The sequence below is a fragment of the Podarcis tiliguerta genome (genome assembly GCF_965153285.1).
Source record: "Podarcis tiliguerta genome assembly, chromosome: Z".
NCBI lineage: Eukaryota > Metazoa > Chordata > Lepidosauria > Squamata > Lacertidae > Podarcis > Podarcis tiliguerta.
Window position 1 is genome coordinate 47,959,675 of NC_139553.1, and position 19,309 is coordinate 47,978,983.

At 46.3% G+C, this 19,309-nt stretch overlaps 1 protein-coding gene across 4 annotated transcripts in view; it reads left to right on the forward strand.

Annotated features, from left to right (window-relative positions):
* The window catches only part of DOCK11 (dedicator of cytokinesis 11), a 164,630-nt gene that overhangs the window by 16,345 nt on the left and 128,976 nt on the right, over positions 1-19,309 (forward strand). For all 4 annotated transcript variants that reach the window (XM_083422552.1, XM_083422553.1, XM_083422554.1 and 1 more), the window contains exons 2-11: positions 3,791-3,907; positions 5,316-5,405; positions 6,834-6,916; positions 7,798-7,867; positions 10,653-10,748; positions 13,733-13,867; positions 14,633-14,810; positions 16,794-16,873; positions 18,628-18,711; positions 19,167-19,307. In XM_083422552.1, coding sequence (XP_083278678.1) covers positions 3,791-3,907; positions 5,316-5,405; positions 6,834-6,916; positions 7,798-7,867; positions 10,653-10,748; positions 13,733-13,867; positions 14,633-14,810; positions 16,794-16,873; positions 18,628-18,711; positions 19,167-19,307 — 1,074 coding nt within the window. The remainder of the gene's footprint in view (positions 1-3,790; positions 3,908-5,315; positions 5,406-6,833; positions 6,917-7,797; positions 7,868-10,652; positions 10,749-13,732; positions 13,868-14,632; positions 14,811-16,793; positions 16,874-18,627; positions 18,712-19,166; positions 19,308-19,309) is intronic.

Below are 19,309 nucleotides of genomic sequence, written 5' to 3' on the forward strand. Positions count from 1 at the left end.
AAAGTCTGTTTTGGGGGCCGAATTCGGCCTGCTGGTCAGTTTAATCCGGCCCCTGTGGCAGTTTATTTCTTGGGGTAAAAATCCTTAAAAAAAAGCTCAACAGCTTCAATCCTAAACAAAGGTCAGTAACTTTGGTCGGACCTTTGGTTCACTTCATCAAACCTGGCCCTCTTTGGAAAATAGACACCCCTGGTGTAGTCCATGGGTAGGCAAACTAAGGCCTGGGGGCCAAAGCCAGCCCAATCGCCTTCTCAATCCGGCCCACGAACAGTCTGAAAATCAGCGTGTTTTTACATGAGTAGAATCTGTCCTTTTATTTAAAATGCATCTCTGGGTTACTTGTGGGGCATAGGAATTCGTTCATTCCCCCCCCCCCCAAATATATAGTCTGGCCCCCCACAAGGTCTGAGGGACAGTGGACTGGCTCCCTGCTGAAAAAAATTGCTGACCCCGGTGTAGTCTTCTCTCTCTCTCCCTCCCTCCCTCCCTTTGTGTTAGGTTTTTTTGAGCTTCTTTTTAGGTGCCATAATGAGCTTGATTGGCTGTGCCCGGATGACACGGCTGCAAAAGATGTGCTGTCAGTCCCCCAGATGGCACGGGGAGCACCTGCAGCTGCGAATGAGCAGAAGCTGCAGGAATTTGCCCTTTTCTAAGCTGCCTTAGGAATGGCTTAGAACAAGGCTAGGTCAACGGGGGGGGGGGGCTTCAAATGCCTTTGGACTGCTGACCTATTTGAAGTTTGGTTTGCATATGTTCAGGACTTAATCCTGGTGGAGAAATGGACCAGCAAAATCCGAGAAAGAAGATAACATAATAAATCCAATTATTTTTTACCATGGCTGGTTCTACTTCAGTTCATATGCCTCAAATAAGGAGCATAAGTACAGGCCACCCAAATGGGGATGTTTGGAAGGATGTTTTCGTATAATTGAAATGTGTCATTTAACAATATATATATGCACCTATTGTGACAAGTTCTGTTAAGTTTGTGTGGGAGTGGGAAGAAGGAGTGGAGAGGAGGAGAAAACCTAAGTTTTGTTGAAATATGATGTGTTAATGTTTTCTTGAAAAATCATTAAAATTATAATACCTTTGGACTGCAACTCCCATCATCTCTGGCTGTTGGCTGCATTGGGTAGTGGGGCTGCTAGAAGTTGGTGTCTGAAATATCTGGAAAGCACCACATTGACTTTTACTGCATTAGAAAGTGGATGTACATCTTTAAATAAATGCATTTTTAGTTCAAGAGAAAGGCAGGTAAGAGGTGACATGTTTATCAGATTATGCCTGGCATGGAGAAAGTGGATAGAGGGAAGTTTCTCTCTGTTTTAACCCTAGAACTGTTGCAGGAACCACTCAGGGGCATTCAATGAAGCTGAATGTTGGCAGATTCAAGAGAGAAGAAAATCCTTCCTCATGCAGTGCATAGTTAACCTGTGGAACTCACTTCCACAGGAGGCAGGCATGGCCACACCCTTGGGTGGCTTTAAAAGAGGATTGGGCAAATTCACGGAGGAGGTGAGGGGCTATTGATGGCTGCCAGCCAGGGTGACTCTGCTCAGCCTCCACAGTCAACGGCAGCAATGCTGCTGAATAGCAGTTGCTGGAAAACACAGGAGGGGAAGTGGCTATTGTGCCCCAAACCTACTTGCAGGCATCCAGCAAGCATCTGGTTGACCATTGTGAGAACAGGATGCCGGACTAGACAGGCCATTGGCCTGATCCAACAGGCTCTTGCTGTGTTTAGACTCTGCCAGGAGTAAATCTCCAGCATTTTAGCGATAATGTACTATCCTTCTTGGCTATTTCATTTTACTCTTTAGAAACCTTGCTTAACATTTCTCTGCCCTAACCCAGATATAAATGCATCTGGCTAAAGGAGAATCAGGAGCTGAAAGGGCCAGGAGGTGAACCCAGCCAGTCCTTCTGTAGTTCTCCTTTTGCAGAAGGATCAAAAAAACCGGGTCAGAGTCGCTGCCTCAGCTCAGGAGGGTGTTGAAAACGCAATCGTGGCAGAGCTTTTAACTGGACTCATAAATCTGTTCCTTTTTGCAGATTAACCACCCCTAAGAATTCTAAGAATGCCCAAGGAAGGGAGAGAGCAGCTACGGTTTAAATGCATCGCCTTGGCTTCTGCTGCAGTTGAATCAAAGCTCCCTCTGATATCAGAGTCAGAACCACTCAAAGGACACACAAGAGTTATTAATAACTTTATTTTATAGCAAAAGAATCCAAGCACATTTGCAGAGTGCAGGAGCGATTTGCACTGCTTTTAATGTATGTGCACGTAGTGGCTATTTATGTCGTGTCATCAGTGTACGCTGGTGTTTCACAAAGCATAGGTGAGGTCTCTGCCCCAAGTGGCTTCCAGTATTAAGAGTCAAGATGATGCCCAAGTGATCACTGTGCTCTGCAGATGAGAGCATCCCCCAGATGCCATCTTATCAAGAGCTCTCTTCCTCAAATGTAGGAACTGGGCCTTCAATCTTGTGGCATCTGTTGACAACCTTTCCCCCTTTGCAAGGCTGACCTTGATTGCGATAAACAAATCTGTATTAGAACTGCTTTTAGATGTTTTCAGTTGTTTCATCTCTCTCCGAGGGATAGCTCAGTTGGTAGAGCAGGAGACCTGCTCTAATCTCAGGACGGTGGGTTTGAGCCCCACTTTGGGCAAAGGATTCCTGCATTTCAGGGGATTTGGACTAGATGATCATTGTGGTCCCTTCCAGCTCTAGGATTCAAGTGTTTGCTGCCCTGGGCTCCTCTGGGAGGAAGGAGCAGGGTGTGAATTAATTAAATAAATAAAAACGGAGGCAGGGTGTATATGGTAGAGAGTGTTTCATTTTTGCACACTTAACTGAAAACGGGGGGAACTCGCCAGTTTCTGTGCGTGTACTTGTTTTGTTAAGCATTTTTGTTGCAAAGTTGCAGGTGAGCTGCTGTTCATTCAGCAGAAGAGCTCTGCCCATCACAGGGCACTGGCTGGAGACCAAGTCATAGGACCCTTTTTTGGCCAAACCCCCATAAGGCTGCTCATGAACATCTTTCCCACAGCTTAAGCTTTATTCTTACACACACACACACACACACACACACACACACAGCCCCCAGGGAGAGCTTGCCACTTCCCAGCCCAGAAATGTGCAGATTTCTTCAAATGATCTGATGCACAAATATATTTTGGGGCAGTTGTATAACTGGATGGATATACTGATTGACGCTGCTCACACTTTTGCTTCCTCACTTTAGTTCTTTTGTATGGCGCTTCCCACAGTGAGCTGTGCCCAAAGTGGTTTTACAACAACTTTTGGAATATCAAAATACAAAAGCATTTGGGAGTGGAGAGAAGAAGCCAGCGTGCAAAACATACCAGTTACCGAGGTGTACAGTAAGGGGGTTGTTCCAGGATATGGCATAGCCTGGCTTGCATAATTCCATCCCAAAAACACCTTAGTTCTCCCTCTAGAAGGTGCAGAGAAGTTATAATGTTTTCAGTCATAGTTTAACAATGCAGGGCCTGGGAAGTTGTAAACCTTGGTTTGTTGGAAGATATGCCATGGTCTCATCACTCAGTTTGCTGCTGCTGCTGCTGCTGCTGCTAGTACCCTAACTCACCCTGCCACACCAAAAGATTGAATACTTATAAATGCAGAACGAGTACTAGATGGCACTTGTAGCAGTGCTGGTTCTGTGAGTCAAAGTGCTGTCGTGGATGCCTATGGAGTGAGGCAATCACGGTTAATGGGGCGTTATGCAGAACCTGACTGTGTGTTGTCTTGTCTCCTGCCAGGAAAAGACGAAGGTGATTGAGCCCTTGGACTACGAGAATGTCGTCTCCCAAAAGAAAGCGCAGATCTACAGCGACCCTCTCCGGGACTTGCTTATGTTCCCCATGGAAGACGCCTCTGTGAGTTGCTGCTGCTGCTGCTGCTCCTCCTTGGCATTTGGGTCTCAGCTGCAAGCTGGTCACCTCATTTCGTTTTTGCTTGTTCGAATAATTATAAATACCTTTTCATACTGCCACTTCTGAGCAGCACACAATAGGAACACAGCCTTGGAAACTGATGAATGCACCTGCCTGCATCTTTATTGTTGAAAGAGGGTTGGACAAATTCATAGACTTAATAGAATCCTAGAATTGTAGAGCTGGAAGGGATCATCTAGTCCAACCCCCTGCAGTGCAGGAATATGAAGCTGTCCCATACGGGGATTGAACCTGCAGCCTTAGTGCTATCAGCACTCCACCGCTCCAAACAGCTGGAGGAGAAAGCTATCAGTGACTGCTAGTTGAGGCAGCAGCAATGCTTCTGAATACCAGTTGCTGAGAATTGCAGGACAGGAGAGGGCTCTTGGGCTCCTGCAAACTCCTTTTGTATTCACACCGGATATGCTGCCCTTTTGCCATGCAGAATTGTTACTTTGGAACTTTGACCCTCTAGATGTATATACAGTGGTGCCCCGCAAGACGAATGCCTCGCAAGATGGAAAACCCGCTAGACGAAAGGGTTTTCCGTTTTTCGATGCGCTTCGCAGGACGAATTTCTCTATGGGCTTGCTTCGCAAGACGAAAATGTCTTGCGATTCTTGCGATTTTTTCCCGCTCCCCACCCCCTTTTTCTAAGGCACTAAGCTGCTAATAGCCTTTTAGCAGCTAATCCGCTAATCCCTTAAGCCTTTAATAGCCGCTAATAGCCGCTAAACCGCTAATAGCGCTAATCCGCTAATAGGGTTGCTTTGCAAGACGAAAAAACTGCTAGACGAAGAGACTCGCGGAACGGATTATTTTCGTCTTGCGAGGCAACACTGTATATTGATTGATTGATTGCACTTATATACCACTTTGCAGGCAGATCTTGCAGTGTGGATTTGCATAAGATTATTGCAGCAATAAGCACAATTTTTTTAAAAATGTTACAAAAGAATAAGAAAAACAACTTGTTTGTATAGGGGGTGAAAACTGTTTCTTCTTTGCCTTCCCTCCCTTCAGGGCAGGGTGGTCCTTCAGATGCCCATGTTGTGGCCAAACTTGCTGGAGTTGTGGATGAGCAGCATCTGGGATGAACAAAAGTTCCCATGCCTGCTGTAGACACTTCTGCAATGTAGCTCATAAGAACCTACAAGCGCTAGGAATCAGGCCATTGGTCTGCCTGGTCCAGCATCCTGTTCTCACAGGGGCCAACCAGGGGTCTCAGTGGGAAGCCTGGAGGCAGGACCAGGACACAAGAGCAGTGCTCCTCCCTCTTCCATCCATCTGCAAAGCCCCCTTACAACTCTAGTCATTCTGCAGCCTCTGACTGCTTTTACTCCCCTTCCAGGTCTCTGTTGTCGGGCGCCAGAGGAGGACTGTTCAGTCTACAGTGCCAGAAGATGCTCTGAAGAAGGCTCAGAGTCTCTTTGTCCAGGAGGTAAGGGTCCTGAAGGCTGTGATACTGACGGGGTGCGCGTCCATAATAGGTCTTGCTCCTTTCCCCCTTTAGGTAAAGGAAAAGAGAGAGACCTGGGTGAATAGTCCTTTCTGCATGCTCCAAAAGCACATAGAAAGCCTGCAGTGACGCCAGAGAGTTCTAGGGCACAGTCCCAGTTTTTGGAGGCAGGATGGGGCAGCTGGGCAGCTGCACACGCACACACACACACACACGCACACACACACACACACACACTTTGCTATAGTCAATTTATCTATGTACCACATTTTCCACAACTCCCAGGTGAACTGTAGTTTCATTAGGAGAACCGTAAACTGCTGCTTCAGATTTAGGTGCAAATCCAGCAGGCTTGGGAAGATTTGGGCCCTTTTTGAAAGAGTTGGTGCATTTGGAACTTAAGCTTCCTGTGTTGTGTTGCTCAAAAATGAAGGGTATTTCTTCTTTGTTGAACTCTGCATTACAAAAAAGTAACTGAGGAAATTGATGTTTGTTTATTTATTTTTTGAAAACCAAACGTGTGACTTGCTTCCTCTTTTTAATTATGAAAGCATGACAATAACTGCTGAGGACAGACAAGCATAGAACTGAAAAGACACTCATGAGGTTGCCTGTGAAGGGCTTTCTTTAAATTATTTCTTTAAAATAATTTTCTTTAATAATTATTTCTTTAAAATTATTTCTTTAAAATAATTTTGCAAATTAAGACAGGGAAACAAGATAAGAGTCAGACCTCTGGCCGATGTATCTCAGAAGTGCAGAACAATTTTAAGTGCAAAGCAATTGATAATATTTAGCTCAGTACTATCTGTAGAAGTGGTGCGGAACCCTTAACTTCCAGCATCTGCATGGCTTTTGGTCAGAGGTGGTGGGAGTTGTAGCTCAACACTATCTTGAGGGCCACTGATTCCCCATTCCTGATCTACCCTGACTCTCCAGAGTTTCAGACAAGGAGTCACCCCTGGCCCTACCAAGGAGCATGCAAGGCAGAAGCTCTGCCACCAAGTGTGAGTCTATGTAGTAGCTCTGTATACAGGAACATAGAAGCTGTTTTACACCAGGCCAGGACTTTAGTTCCTCTTCCCCAGTATTGTCTACCCTGGAAGCTGCTATCCAGAGTTTCAGCCAAGTGTATCCCAGGCCTTCCTGGGAAGGATGCATGCTGTTCCACTGAGCTAAACTGAAAGAATGGGTGAAGATTAAATTGTGCAAAACATGAGTTTGAGGCAGTTGAGTTCTGCAGGAAGCAAAGCACCCACGTGAATCTTTCCTGTATCTAATTTTGTAGTTCCTCATATATGAATTAGCAACCCTGGAGTACCGAAGTTTATAATCCTGGTTTTTGTTGCAGTCTTTAGCAGCAAAGGCAGCTATGAACTTTAACCGCCTTGCATTCAATTTCCTTCACAGTGCATTAAAACCTACAGCTCAGACTGGCACACAGTGAACTACAAATATGAGGACTACTCGGGGGATTTCCGAATGCTGCCATGGTAAGCATTTCCCCAGGGGAAATCAGCCTCTTCACAGCCTTTCCTTTCAGTAGGATGTCGAAACCCAGATGTTCAGAAGTTCCTTAAACATCCTTCTAGCCGCCTCCCCTTCACACAGGCAACCCAGGTCACGGTAGTGTTTCTGTTTCATTGATTTCATTTCAGAGGTGTCTCTGCTGCCTTTCGGCTAACACTAATGATATATATATATATTTTTTGGCAAGTTTTATATACCTCTTAATCAGCAAAATCCTTGAAGCCTAAAACCTAAAACAGTATTTACTATTTATTCCATAAGATTTGATTGTAAAAAGAATCCCTTGAATACAGAAATAAAAGAATGAAATTATCAGTTTAAAAAAAACAGATACAAGAAATAATTAACATCACTGTTCAGCTAAACATCTGATTCAAACACATGTAAGCTTGGTACGCATCCGGATTCAGCTTGCATACGCAAAAATGTTTCCAGCAGGTGCTGTGAAGAGTGCAGTGAAGGTGCCTGCCTCACATCAAGTGGCAAGGAGTTCCAAAGTGCAGATGCTGCACAATATAAAATACTCCTTTAAAAATACTGATCAGACATGAAAAACAAGTTGGCATACAATTTATCAAAATCCAACTAAAAGCAGCAGTTTAAAAACAATTACCCACACTAAAATTACTTGTCTGGGTAGAGCTGCCTAAACAAAAAGTTTTGCTTATCTCACCTTCCTTGGAAGTTGCTCCATCCCCCGAGAGAGCAGGTCCTCTCTGCCCATATGCCTTTCTGGAAGCTCCATCTATGGATTCATTTGTTATTCAGCCATGTTGGGCAAAACATTAATGAATGCTTCTTTTAAAAATAAAATAAATGTGTGTTTGTGTGTGTTTTCTCTTAGCAAATCCTTCAGCCCCGACAAGATTCCAAACCACGTGTTTGAAATTGATGAAGACTTTGAAAAAGATGAGGTGAGGAGAAAAGGGTCAGCCCTTTGTCTGGTAGCCGATGAAGTGCTCTGTGTAACTCAAAAGCTTTCCTAATCACATACCAAGGGAAGCTTGTTTGCTAAAAGTTCCAATTGTTACAGAACAACAATGGCAACTTTTAGTATTTGTGTGGTGTTTCCAACTGCTCAAAGCCATTGTCCAGCAACAAAGAACATAATTTTAAGAAGGGCTTTGCAGCCAGTTCAGGCCAATTCAGCATCCTGCTTTCCAAGTTACCAACCAGACGCCTGTATACACTCCCAGAAGTAAATAAGCAAAGGAACCATCCTTTATACAGGGCCCAGGAGTGGATGCTTAGCTAATCAACCTACCAGTTCTTTCCTGGAAAACACCAGTTCTCTCCCTAGCCAGGCTCTAAACCTGGACATCTTTATTTTTATTATATTTGCATCCCCGCTTTGCCTCCAAGTTGCTAAAGGTGGTGTACATGGCTCTCCTTCTCCCCCACTGTATCCTCACGTCAGCCCTGTGAGAGGCAGGTTAGGCAGGCAGTGATTGACTGGCCCCCAAGGTCACCCACCTAAGTGGGGAACGGAACCTGTGTCTCTGTCATCTTAAGTCCAGCATTCTCACTTCTGCACCACGCTGGCTGCAATTGGAAGTAGCCCCATTTGGGGAAACAGCTGCATCTGTGGGTGTAGGAGGGACTGAGCCTGGTGGTTTATCTCCTGGGAAGGGTTTCCTACGTCCTTGCCTCCACATCACAGAAGCAAATTGTTTTGGGGAAACAATTGTTTGCCGAATTAACGTCTAGCTCCTGCCAGATTGCAGAGGTGGTGTGAAAGAGAGAGAGAATGAGAAGCAGCTTGCCACATCTGAGAATAGTTCTATTACCTTATTTTAGAAGCTGTAACAGGCATCCCGGATAGATTAATCTAAAGCTAATCTGGAATCTCCCCCTTTGCAGTGGGACACTTATTCCCAAGCAGTTCCTCCTGTAGCCGCTGCTCCTAATTCTAGCCCAACGGTTGCCATGAATTTGATTTCAACTGATTTTATAATGAATTGATTTTAGAATGCTGTATTATTTTATTGTTGTCAGCCGCTCTGAGCCCATCTCCAGCTGGGGAGGGCGGGATATAAATAAAAAATTGTTATTATTTTTATTAGCCTTCATGCTGTCCCACGTCTGCTCATCTCAGACAGAGGTGTGCAAACAGCCCAGTGTAAAAGCAAACAGGGCATTCCCCTCCCAACCTCTTTTCATTTTCATTTTTAAATTAAAATTTTCCCAGAGAGCCTCCAAAATGCATACCTGTATTCCCATGCATACAACACAATTTGTGGCACTTTGCACCTGTAAAACACACCCTTATAAAGTGATCCACAAGTTAGTATAAACCTTTGGAACTGGCTTTTGGTTTCCTGGAGAATTTGTAAATGAAATTAAGCTCCGCCATTCTCCCACAAAGGTATATTTGCACCTTGTTCCTCTTGCCAATCTTAATTGGTATTAATTGGTGAGCCTTAATTGGTCAATCAATTTTTCTGTAAGGGGGAATACGTTCTATTCCCATACATTCTTTAAACTGTTCTGGAATGTTACACTAAGAAAAATTCAATTAGGGTTTATCCAGCAAGTCCTGATTCCCATTTAAATGCAGACTCATCCCCCCCCCCCACTTTTTACCATGGAGTTGTTGAAAGTATTATTGTTGTTGTTGTTGTTGTTGTTATACCCTGCCCATCTGGCTGGGTTTTTCCCAGCCACTCTGGACGGCTTCCAACAAAATACACTAAAACATCCGACATAAAGAACTTCCCGATGCAGGGCTGCCTTCAGGCATCTTCTAAAAGTCAGATAGTTGTTTATTTCCTTGACATCTGACAGGAGGGTGTTCCACAGGGCAGGCGCCACCGCCAAGAAGACCCTTTGCCTGGTTCCCTGTAATTTTGCTTCTCGCAGTGAGGGAACCACCAGAAGGCCCTTGGAGCTGGACCTCAGTTTGGCTCCTTTTCCTTGTGTAACTGTAAATTCAGAAGGCATTCAGAGAGCGGCTTCCTTTGTAGGCTTTTGATTCCACATACCTCCTTTCACATGTGTGACCAAATGCTGATTTGTACACTTTGAAACTCCCTTGGTGGAGCAGCAGAACAAGGTCATACAATGCACACACACACACAGAAATGAACCACCGGGTGGGTGTTTGTGTGGAGACATGCAACTCAAAGGTATCTGAGGTGGCTAGATTTTAAACACTAGTTCCTAATACAAGAGCAACCTCTATTATTATTTTTACTGCCATCATTGTTTATTAAATTTCTTACCTGCCCTTCACCAGCAGGTCACAGGGCAGACGACAGCAATTTAAAATTCAGAATTGAAAGCAGTTAAAACATTTTACATTTGCCATAATAGGGTGGGTCCTGAAAAAAACAACTCCGAGGTGTTGCAGACCAGGGTAAAGAAGCAAGTCTTCAGCATTTGCTGAGAGCTTTATAGCGAAGGAACCAGGTGCCCCCTGTGAGAAGGGAATCCCATAACATAGGGGCTGCCGCAGAGAATGTGGGGTATGCCACACCCACACCCACCCACACGCCCAAACTTCTCAGGGAGGTGGAACTACTAAGAGGCAGCTCTTTCCCGTTGCACCTCTTCCGTTGCTTGCCAGACCCTTTTCTCATGGTCCAAAACGTCTGGAGGGCACCAGCTCAAGGAAGGCAAGGGTGGAAAAGCAGTGCCTGGTCTGATTTAGTGCAGCTCCTTCTTTGAATTGCAGTAACTCTTTTGTTTTTGCTCTTCCAGGATTCCTCGTCACTATGCTCGCAAAAGGGTGGCGTGATAAAACAAGGCTGGTTGTACAAGGCCAATGTCAACAGCACTATTACGGTCACCATGAAGGTGAGAGGTGTTGTATGTGCTTGCACCTTGCACAAGAGTCTGATTTTCATTTTCCTGGGGAAACAGTTTCAAAGGACCCAGGCCTGTAAGTCTGGGGGTTCTATCAGTGGTTTAGTGGCACGGGGTCAAGGGGTGCGTGGGTGTGAAAGACTTGCTACTGTTTCTGCAGCAGATACCCCTTCCACAGCACCCAGCACCCTAGAGCTGCTCAACCAACAGGAAGGTGGAGCTTTTAAACCCCCAAGGAAAAGGTCTTCTTGCCCTTTGGAGCCAGTCAAGAGTGAGAGGAAGTGAACCAACCCTCTGAGGACTGGCTCCTAGGGTCACTCTGGAAAAGGGGCATGGGAGGAAGAACACTGGTGGGGGAGTTTTTCACTTATTCGTTTGCAATATTTATATCTCGCTCTTCATTGAACGAAGTAATAAAAGCAGAAAGAGGAACGCGCACACACACACGCATTATGAAATTGTATAAACAGGAGGACCAATAAACAGCAATTCCGTCAGCAGGTATACAAGCATAATTATGAAACAAAAACCAGTATTTCCTGGATATGAAATACCTGGATAAAAACAGTCAAAACATTCAAGCAAATTGAACAACTAATGATTTTTTCAGCAGCCCAGCCCCTCCCCCCTCTCTCTCACTCACACAAAGAGTGTGCCAACAGATGCTCACTCTGTGACTCTTGAGTAACTTAACACCTTTCAGCCCCACACTCCCCAGACCATCCATGTGCTCACCTTGAGTGGTATTAATTGTTGTCGTCAAGCACCTGCAGCAAAAATCCCTCCCATGCCTTATCCACAGTAGCATCAGGACAAAACACACAATGGAGAAAAGGGGGTGGCAGTAGAGCACAGCAGACTCTCCTTTTCCCAGTTCTGAGGAAACTTGTAGGCACCAAGATCAGTGGGGTTGCCAGGCAGTGGGGAACATGTGGGATTTGCTGGCCTCCCCCATCTCTCACCCACTGCTCTGCATCCTGGAAACCGTATTTCCATAGGTATGCGTCAGAGGTTACCAGCATGACATCCTTGAGGTTTTCTTCTGGCGCCCATGAACCCCCGAAACCCTCTACCATCCACCACCCCTTTGATCAGGAGGTGGTGAGGTATGCGTACTTTCCCTCCCCCCAAAATAGGTGCCAGAAGTCACCATGAAGTTGTTACATTAAGTCACCAGGCTAATCGGGGCAGCCCTGAACAGATGCCGCTTTGACAACACCCACATGTTAAAACCTACATCAGGCTTCCTCCCCACCTTGTTTGGGGGGTCACTCCTAGTCCTGGTGGAGGTCAGGTAAATGCACCCCCATCTCCCTTGTTCCTTAGATCCTGGTGATGGTGGCCAGCGCAGCTCAGAAAGGCCCTTGCTCAAACATGCCTGTTCAACGGAAGGCCTGGTTAGAAAGCTTAAAGCCCGCCACTGCTAAACAGGAGATGGATTGGAGAAAGGGGAATACGAATTGGCCCCGTTCCCGTAGCTTGACCAACTATGGCTAGGAGCAAGGCAGAGTCGTGGATCTTTATAAAGGGGTAGACTCACGCACACTGGCCAGCTTCTGTTTTGACTTGAAATGTTCATTTGGGCTTTTCAGAAGTACACAAAGGCAAGACGCAGGTACGGGAGCATTTGCCTGTAATGGCACCAACCTGAGGGGTGCTGGAACTGTGCTTTGGTGCTCCCCAGCTGAAAAACAGCACGGGTGCTTGTGATGAGGGCATACCTTTTTCTCCCTATAGCTGAAGTTGGAAGGGTGAAGCTCTTTCCTGCTTCCTCTTTCAGCTCTATGTATTTTTTGAGGCACAGATTGATTCTCCTGGCTCTGACCAAATTGCTTGAAAAAGTGTTCTCATGCTCTTTCTGTGTCTCAGTGGAGCAGGGTAGTTGGTCTGGCAGGGGCAGAGCGTGTGTTGCACCCACAGTACGAGCTCAAGAACCGAACTGTGCACACAGGCCTGGAAGGCAGGAGATCTGTGACTAACATCGGGCTCGGCTCTTGAATCTTTGGACTGCAGGCACAATGGTCCTGTCATGTGGCAGGTGTTCCATTCAACCTCCCTAGCTAGTAGCACACATTTTGCTGCAGAGCTGCTGAGGTTGCTAATTTAAAAAATAAAATAAAACCAATGTAGTCACTTCCAGCCATCAGCAAATGAAGCTGCAGGTTTGGCTAGCAAGCAATTCCCTTCTAGGAGAACTGCACAACCTCCTCCAGTTTTAGCACTCCTCTCCAAAGTCCTGAGCCATCCAGCACAGTATTTTTCCATTTAGGAAGTGGATGGCGCTCACCCCCCACCTTGCAGCTCTTGTAAAGAGACACCCGCCTGATCCTGAAGGGGGTGTCTTGCTTCCACGGGTGGCATGGAACTCCAGTGGCCCCACGGCAGTGGTGGATGGGACCAGAATCAAAAGCGGAATGCGTAATACATATATTTTACTTCTGTACATTATGCTAGTTTCTACACGCTCAACAAGCCTCTGCCCTCCATCCAAGCAAGTGGAAGGAATTGTGAGAGTTCAAGGCTGGATAGGTCTGAAGGGCTGCATTAGACCCCCCCCCCCAGCTCTAAGGTGTGTCCCATCCAACTATAGAGAGACATGGCACCCAAGCTCTCCTTCTGGTGCTGAGGCCTGTGATGCCACAGGAAAGTTGCAGATTGTCAGTGCTGGAGAGCAAATTTCAGCATGCAGGCTGCAGGCCAGTGCAAAGCTGTTGCCCAGTTGCAGGAAATGCAAGAGCTGGTTTAAGTGTCAGGACTGGCCCTGCCTTCCAAAGCTAAGCAGCAGATCAAAGCTCTCAAGTCTGTGTTGTTCATTAAAACAAGGGGTGCTGGTAGGGAAACAACAGCTCAGCTTTACAGAATCTGTTGTGATTGCGACAATAGTGCTAAAGAAATTGATCTTGCACTGTGCCAGTGAAGCAGAAATATAATTTCTTGGTTCTTCTCCCCTCCCCTTCTTTTGCAACGGTGAGCAGGTGTTCAAGAGAAGGTACTTCTACCTGACACAACTTTCTGATGGCTCCTACATCCTAAACTCCTACAAGGATGAAAAGGTCTCCAAGGAATCCAAAGGCTGCATCTTTCTGGATTCATGCATTGATGTCGTGCAGGTAAACGCTTGCAAAGCATGGGGAAATGTTCCAACCTGTGAATCCTCCCCACACACAGTTTTGAGTGGTACAGGCCAAATAAAGGTTGACCACCTCAGTGGAAACCACAGTCCAGAAAAGGGGAGTCTGTTGCCCTCCGGCTGCCAGTCAGCATGGCCAGTGGTCAGGGCAAGGGATGGAAGGAACTGTCAGTGGCTGTTCTCTCCATTCCTCATTTTTTTCAATCTTAAGTTGCCCAGGTTTCTGTAGCAAATTGCATTTAAAAGAAGCACCTCATGAATGTTTTTCAGCATTTCTCCAGATCAACACATTTTTGTCAGCAGTTTTGTCAGCAGTACCCATTTATGCAAGCGGTTTCTACAATGTATTTTTGTATGCTATTTTCACTGCTATATTCATTTTTTATACACATCTTCCCCACCAATATATGGGCATTTTTGTAAATGTTGTTTGGTTCGAAAACTGCAAGATTCAGATAAGTGTGAACTGCAAAGGTAGGCTGTGCTTCCGTTCCCATACAGTTCCTGAAAGTGCAGTTTTGATAAATTCGACTTCAAATGCAAACTGAATTGAACTTGTACCCGCCTCCGTAGTCGAGACTGACAGGAGCTTGTAACCCGACTCCCAATCTGGGCTCTGGAAGGTGCTTCTAATTAAACAGCCACCTACCTATAGACAGTCTCTATCCCTCCCATAGACAGCAAAAGGAGTTCAGCACCTCCTACTGACTTAAAAGCACACTAAGTTCTGCCCATCTTCCGGCAGTGCCCCAAAATGCGGCGCCACGCGTTTGAGCTCAAGATGCTGGACAAGTACAGCCACTACTTGGCAGCTGAAAGCGAGCCGGAGATGGAGGAGTGGCTGGTCACCTTGAGGAAGATCATCCAAGTCAACGCGGAGAGCCTGGTGCAAGAGAAGAAGGAGGCTGTGGAATCCATTCCAGGTTTGTTGGTGATAGAGATGGCGCCTACGTGCAGTGGGGTGGGGGAGAGCCTCGGATCTGGTGGGCAAATGTGGCCCTTGGGGCCTCCCTGCCTGGCGCTTGTGACCACTCAGAGGTTGCACCCTTCACTGGCCCTGTAGCTCCATCTGTAGAGCATGAGACTCGTAACCTCAGGGTCATGAGTTTGAATCCCACGTCCGGCAAAATATTCCTGCATTTGCAAGGATTGGACTAGATGGCTGTCATGGTCCCTTCCAATTCTATGATTCTTTCCCGTTTGGCTGGGTGCAGGACAGAGGGGTGTGTAGAATCATAGAACTGTAGAGTTGTGAGGAACCCCAAGGGCCATCTAGTTTTGCAAAGCAGGAAACTAGCCTACTGTGCAAATGTAAAAATTACATTTGTTGCCCCGCCCACCTTTGCTTCTGGCCATGGCCACCACCAGCTAGTTGCCCCCTGGAAAGTTAGTTACTCTTCTTATTCTGAAGAAACCTCTCCCTCCCTTCTTTGAGGTATTTTCCCAGAGTTGTTTTTTTTTTAATGGGATTCTGATACATAGCTGATTTCTCTATAGTTTGCAAAAGCTGTGACTTTAGTCTGTGCCAGGCTCCCAGCTGTTTCCTCTGCAGAGTGCCATTTGGCCTTTAAGTCAATGGTTATTGGGAGGTATTTTACTTTCTGAAGATAGATGGAGGCATGCTTTAGGAAGAGAAAGCTTTGCTTTCACTTTCGTCTCTTGGAGAGAGCTCACTGCCTTCTCTCTACCCACCCATCCCTTCCGCAGCAGCTATCCTTATCAACAAATCTTGGGGGAGAACATCTGCCCTACATGCAGAAGGTCTAAAGTTAAATTCCCAGCATCTCCAGGCATGGTTGGGAGAGGCTTCCTGCCAGAAACCCTGAAGAGCTTCTGCCAGTCAGTGCAGACTGAGCTAGGTAGACTCCATGTCTGCCTTGCTCCCTCCCCACAATAAATCCAAGTGCCCTATATACATTAAGGCCATCAACTCTTCATTCATGCCTCGCGCCGAGGAAGTAGAGGACTCCCATTTTAAAATGGTGACTGTTTCATTGTAAGCAGCTTCATGATGGCACAGGTACAAGCCCATAAGGGCTGTGCGTAATCAACTTTTGCTGCACATGAGCAGAACAAGTTCCCCTGCCATCCCTCATTTCAGCCCAGGAGACAAGTCAACTGCCTGTGATGAGAATGTGCTGGGAACATCTCAAGAGCACAGGAAATAATATTTTGATGTATGACTCTGCTCACCCAGTGTTGAACGATTTGTTGTATCCTGGCAGGGCAGGGGTTTCCATAGCTTCTAATTAGAGAAAATATGCTTAATGTGGCTCTGCTTCCTTCTGCGAGACTAGATGTGCCTCTGAGCTACTCCTGCAGCCCATGTCATCGGGGCCATTTCTCCCATTTCCCCTTTGTCAAGTGTTCCTCTGCTTGCCAAACCAGCTTCCATCAATTGTGTCAATTACCAAGGTATAATACAAGCAATCAAGATAGGTATGCCATGTAATTATAGACTCGGCCAAAGAGCCTTGGATCTAAAGACACACACACACACACGGCCCTTAGAAGTCTGCCCTTGTAAAACAAAATTTAAAAGCTCCTTGTGTCGTGCAAAGATTGTAAAATGCATGCCCTCCCCTCTTCCTGCCTGGTTCTGCATTGCACAACCAGCTGTGCACTCTTTTCTGCACTCAAAACAACTCCTTGAGCAGAGATGAGCACCGCTGACAGATGAGCGGAGGTGGTGTCTCCATAACCTGAGCATTTTGTGTACAAGAGAGATTTCCTGGAACATGACCTCTTTTCTTGGATCAGAATCCCCTGGCTGGGTTCCAATCGCCCCCGTCCAATTTCCCAGCATTGTAATTGTGGCGGAGCCCCCATGGGAATGGCTGCACATGAGTGGGCTGGCCGGGCGCCTTTGCTGTCACTTGCAACATCTGCTTTTCGTGACTTTACAGATGATGAGTTGAGCAGCCAAGGAAAGTCAGAGAACATCCTGGAGAGCTTGGAGAGGAGCATGCACCCAGAGCTGATGAAGGTAGTCTTGGCATCTGCATTATCTGCAAATCACGGGGAAAGGGAGAAAGCAACGGCAGGCAAGCTTTGCAGCACCCCTGGCCCATAGCAGGAAAAAGCATATGGAAATACACTATATATATATATATATATATATATATATATGCTTTCGTAGATTTTCACGGGTACAGGAATGCAGGTTTTGGTGTCCTCGGGTGTCTTCCCGTGTAAAAGTTGGGGTGTCTAGGCGACGTTTCGACGAGGTCTCACTCGTCATCTTCAGGCTGGTGCTTTCGGCTTCTTGTTACTGGAACAGAGCAGGATCTCAGTGTTTGAGTTCCTATAAATACTGTTGAGGAGGTGTGGTGTATAGCCTCCAATGTTCTGGGCAGAGAGGAGGTTCTCTGCCCAGAACATTGGAGGCTATACACCACACCTCCTCAACAGTATTTATAGGAACTCAAACACTGAGATCCTGCTCTGTTCCAGTAACAAGAAGCCGAAAGCACCAGCCTGAAGATGACGAGTGAGACCTCGTCGAAACGTCGCCTAGACACCCCAACTTTTACACGGGAAGACACCCGAGGACACCAAAACCTGCATATATATATATATATATATATATATTATACACACACACACACACACACATATATATATATAAATTATATAATATATATATAATTTATTTATAACCCCCCCCCCAGCCAAGACTGGGCTCAAGGCAGCTAACACCAGGTATAAAAACAATTGATTAAAATACAACTTAAAAACAAGATTAAAATATAACATTAAAATGCAGCCTCGTTTCAGTAGAAGCTCAAATAAAAAACTTTTTGGGGGATGAAAACGTCAAGTCCTCATCAAGGCCAACTATCCAAACTGGTCCTACATGGGCCAGAAAAAAACCAGGGAAGTCCCCAAATAGGAGTTCCATCACAGAAGGAGAAAGGAAATAGGAAAGAGGGGAAGGGGATCAAATTGATTCCAAGACAGAGGCCAGGCGGAACAACTGTGTTTTACAGGCCCTGCGGAAAGAAATCAGATCCCGCAGGGCCCTGGTCTCATGAGACAGAGCGATCCACCAGGCCGGAGCCAGTGTTGAAAAGGCCCTGGCTCTGGTTGAGGCTAATCTAACTTCCTTAGGGCCTGGGACCACTAGGGTGTTGCTATATATGGACTTTAAGGTCCTCTGTGGGGCATACCTGGAGAGGCGGTCCCGTAGGTACGAGGGTCCTAGGCCGTGAAGGGCTTTAAAGGTCAAAAGCAGCACCTTAAATCTGACCCTGTACTCCACCGGGAGCCAGTGCAGCTTCAAAAGCACTGGGTGAATATGCTCCCATGGCAGAGACCCCGTAAGGAGCCTCGCCACGGCATTCTGCACCTGCTGGAGTTTCTGGGACAGCTTCAAGGGCAGCCCCACGTAGAGCAAATTACAGTAGTCAAGCCTGGAGGTGACCATTGCATGGATCACTGTGGCCAAGTTGGGGTGGGAAAGGTACACAAGGGTAGCAAAATGCCTCAACAGCCAGCAGACAAATCATTCATAAAAAGTATTGTGGAATTACGGTAAATACAATATGTTGCTCTGAATTTCTCAGACCCAGGCAACTCCAATCACCTGCATGTTTTTCCCACCCAGAAAATGAGAAGCAACTCTGTTCTGTCCCTGTACTGTTCACCAAAAGCCACCTCTGAATGGTGACACTTTCTCTCCTGATGGAGACCCTGTCCTTCCTCTGACCTTTCTGCTGATGCATGTCTTTTCTGTTTCAGTATGGCAGGGAAACTGAGCAGCTGAACAAGCTCAGCCGGCATGATGGGAGACAGAACCTCTTCTCCTTTGATCCAGAAGTTCAGGTAACCCCTTCAGCAGCTGTGACAGCACCTTGCAGGAGGCCCTGAGGTGTTTCGCTCAGTGGAAAACTGCACCTCCTGTCTGTCGTGTGTCTTGAAAAGCCTTTGGTTCTTCTCCAGTGGGAGGAATTAAAATGTACTCCCAGGGATAGCTACCTTCCACCCGGCTCTCACATTCACAGAATTGCTGCCTTCATTTGTTTTAATTAAATCAATTTACAGTGCAATCCATTGCATGTTTACTCTGAGGGAAGTCATGCTGCTTCCTGAGGAACCTGCTCCCTAGTGAGTTTGTGTGTAATAGTCGTGATTAGGGATACTGGAGAAATTCACTCCTCATTTTGAGACAGACATGGGTAACTTCTCAAAATGCAGCCATCTTTCAGGAATCGACCTTCTCCTAAATGGTTTGAGAAAGTTGTGAGCAAAATGCAAATACGATATTCTTCTTTCCTTAGAGGTTAGATTTCTCTGGAATTGAACCGGACGTGAAACCTTTCGAGGAGAAATGCAGCCGCCGTTTCCTGGTGACTTGCCACGCCCTGACCTTCAACCTTCTTGCCCACCTGAGCGACCAGTCCGAGGGCCCGCCCACAAATGT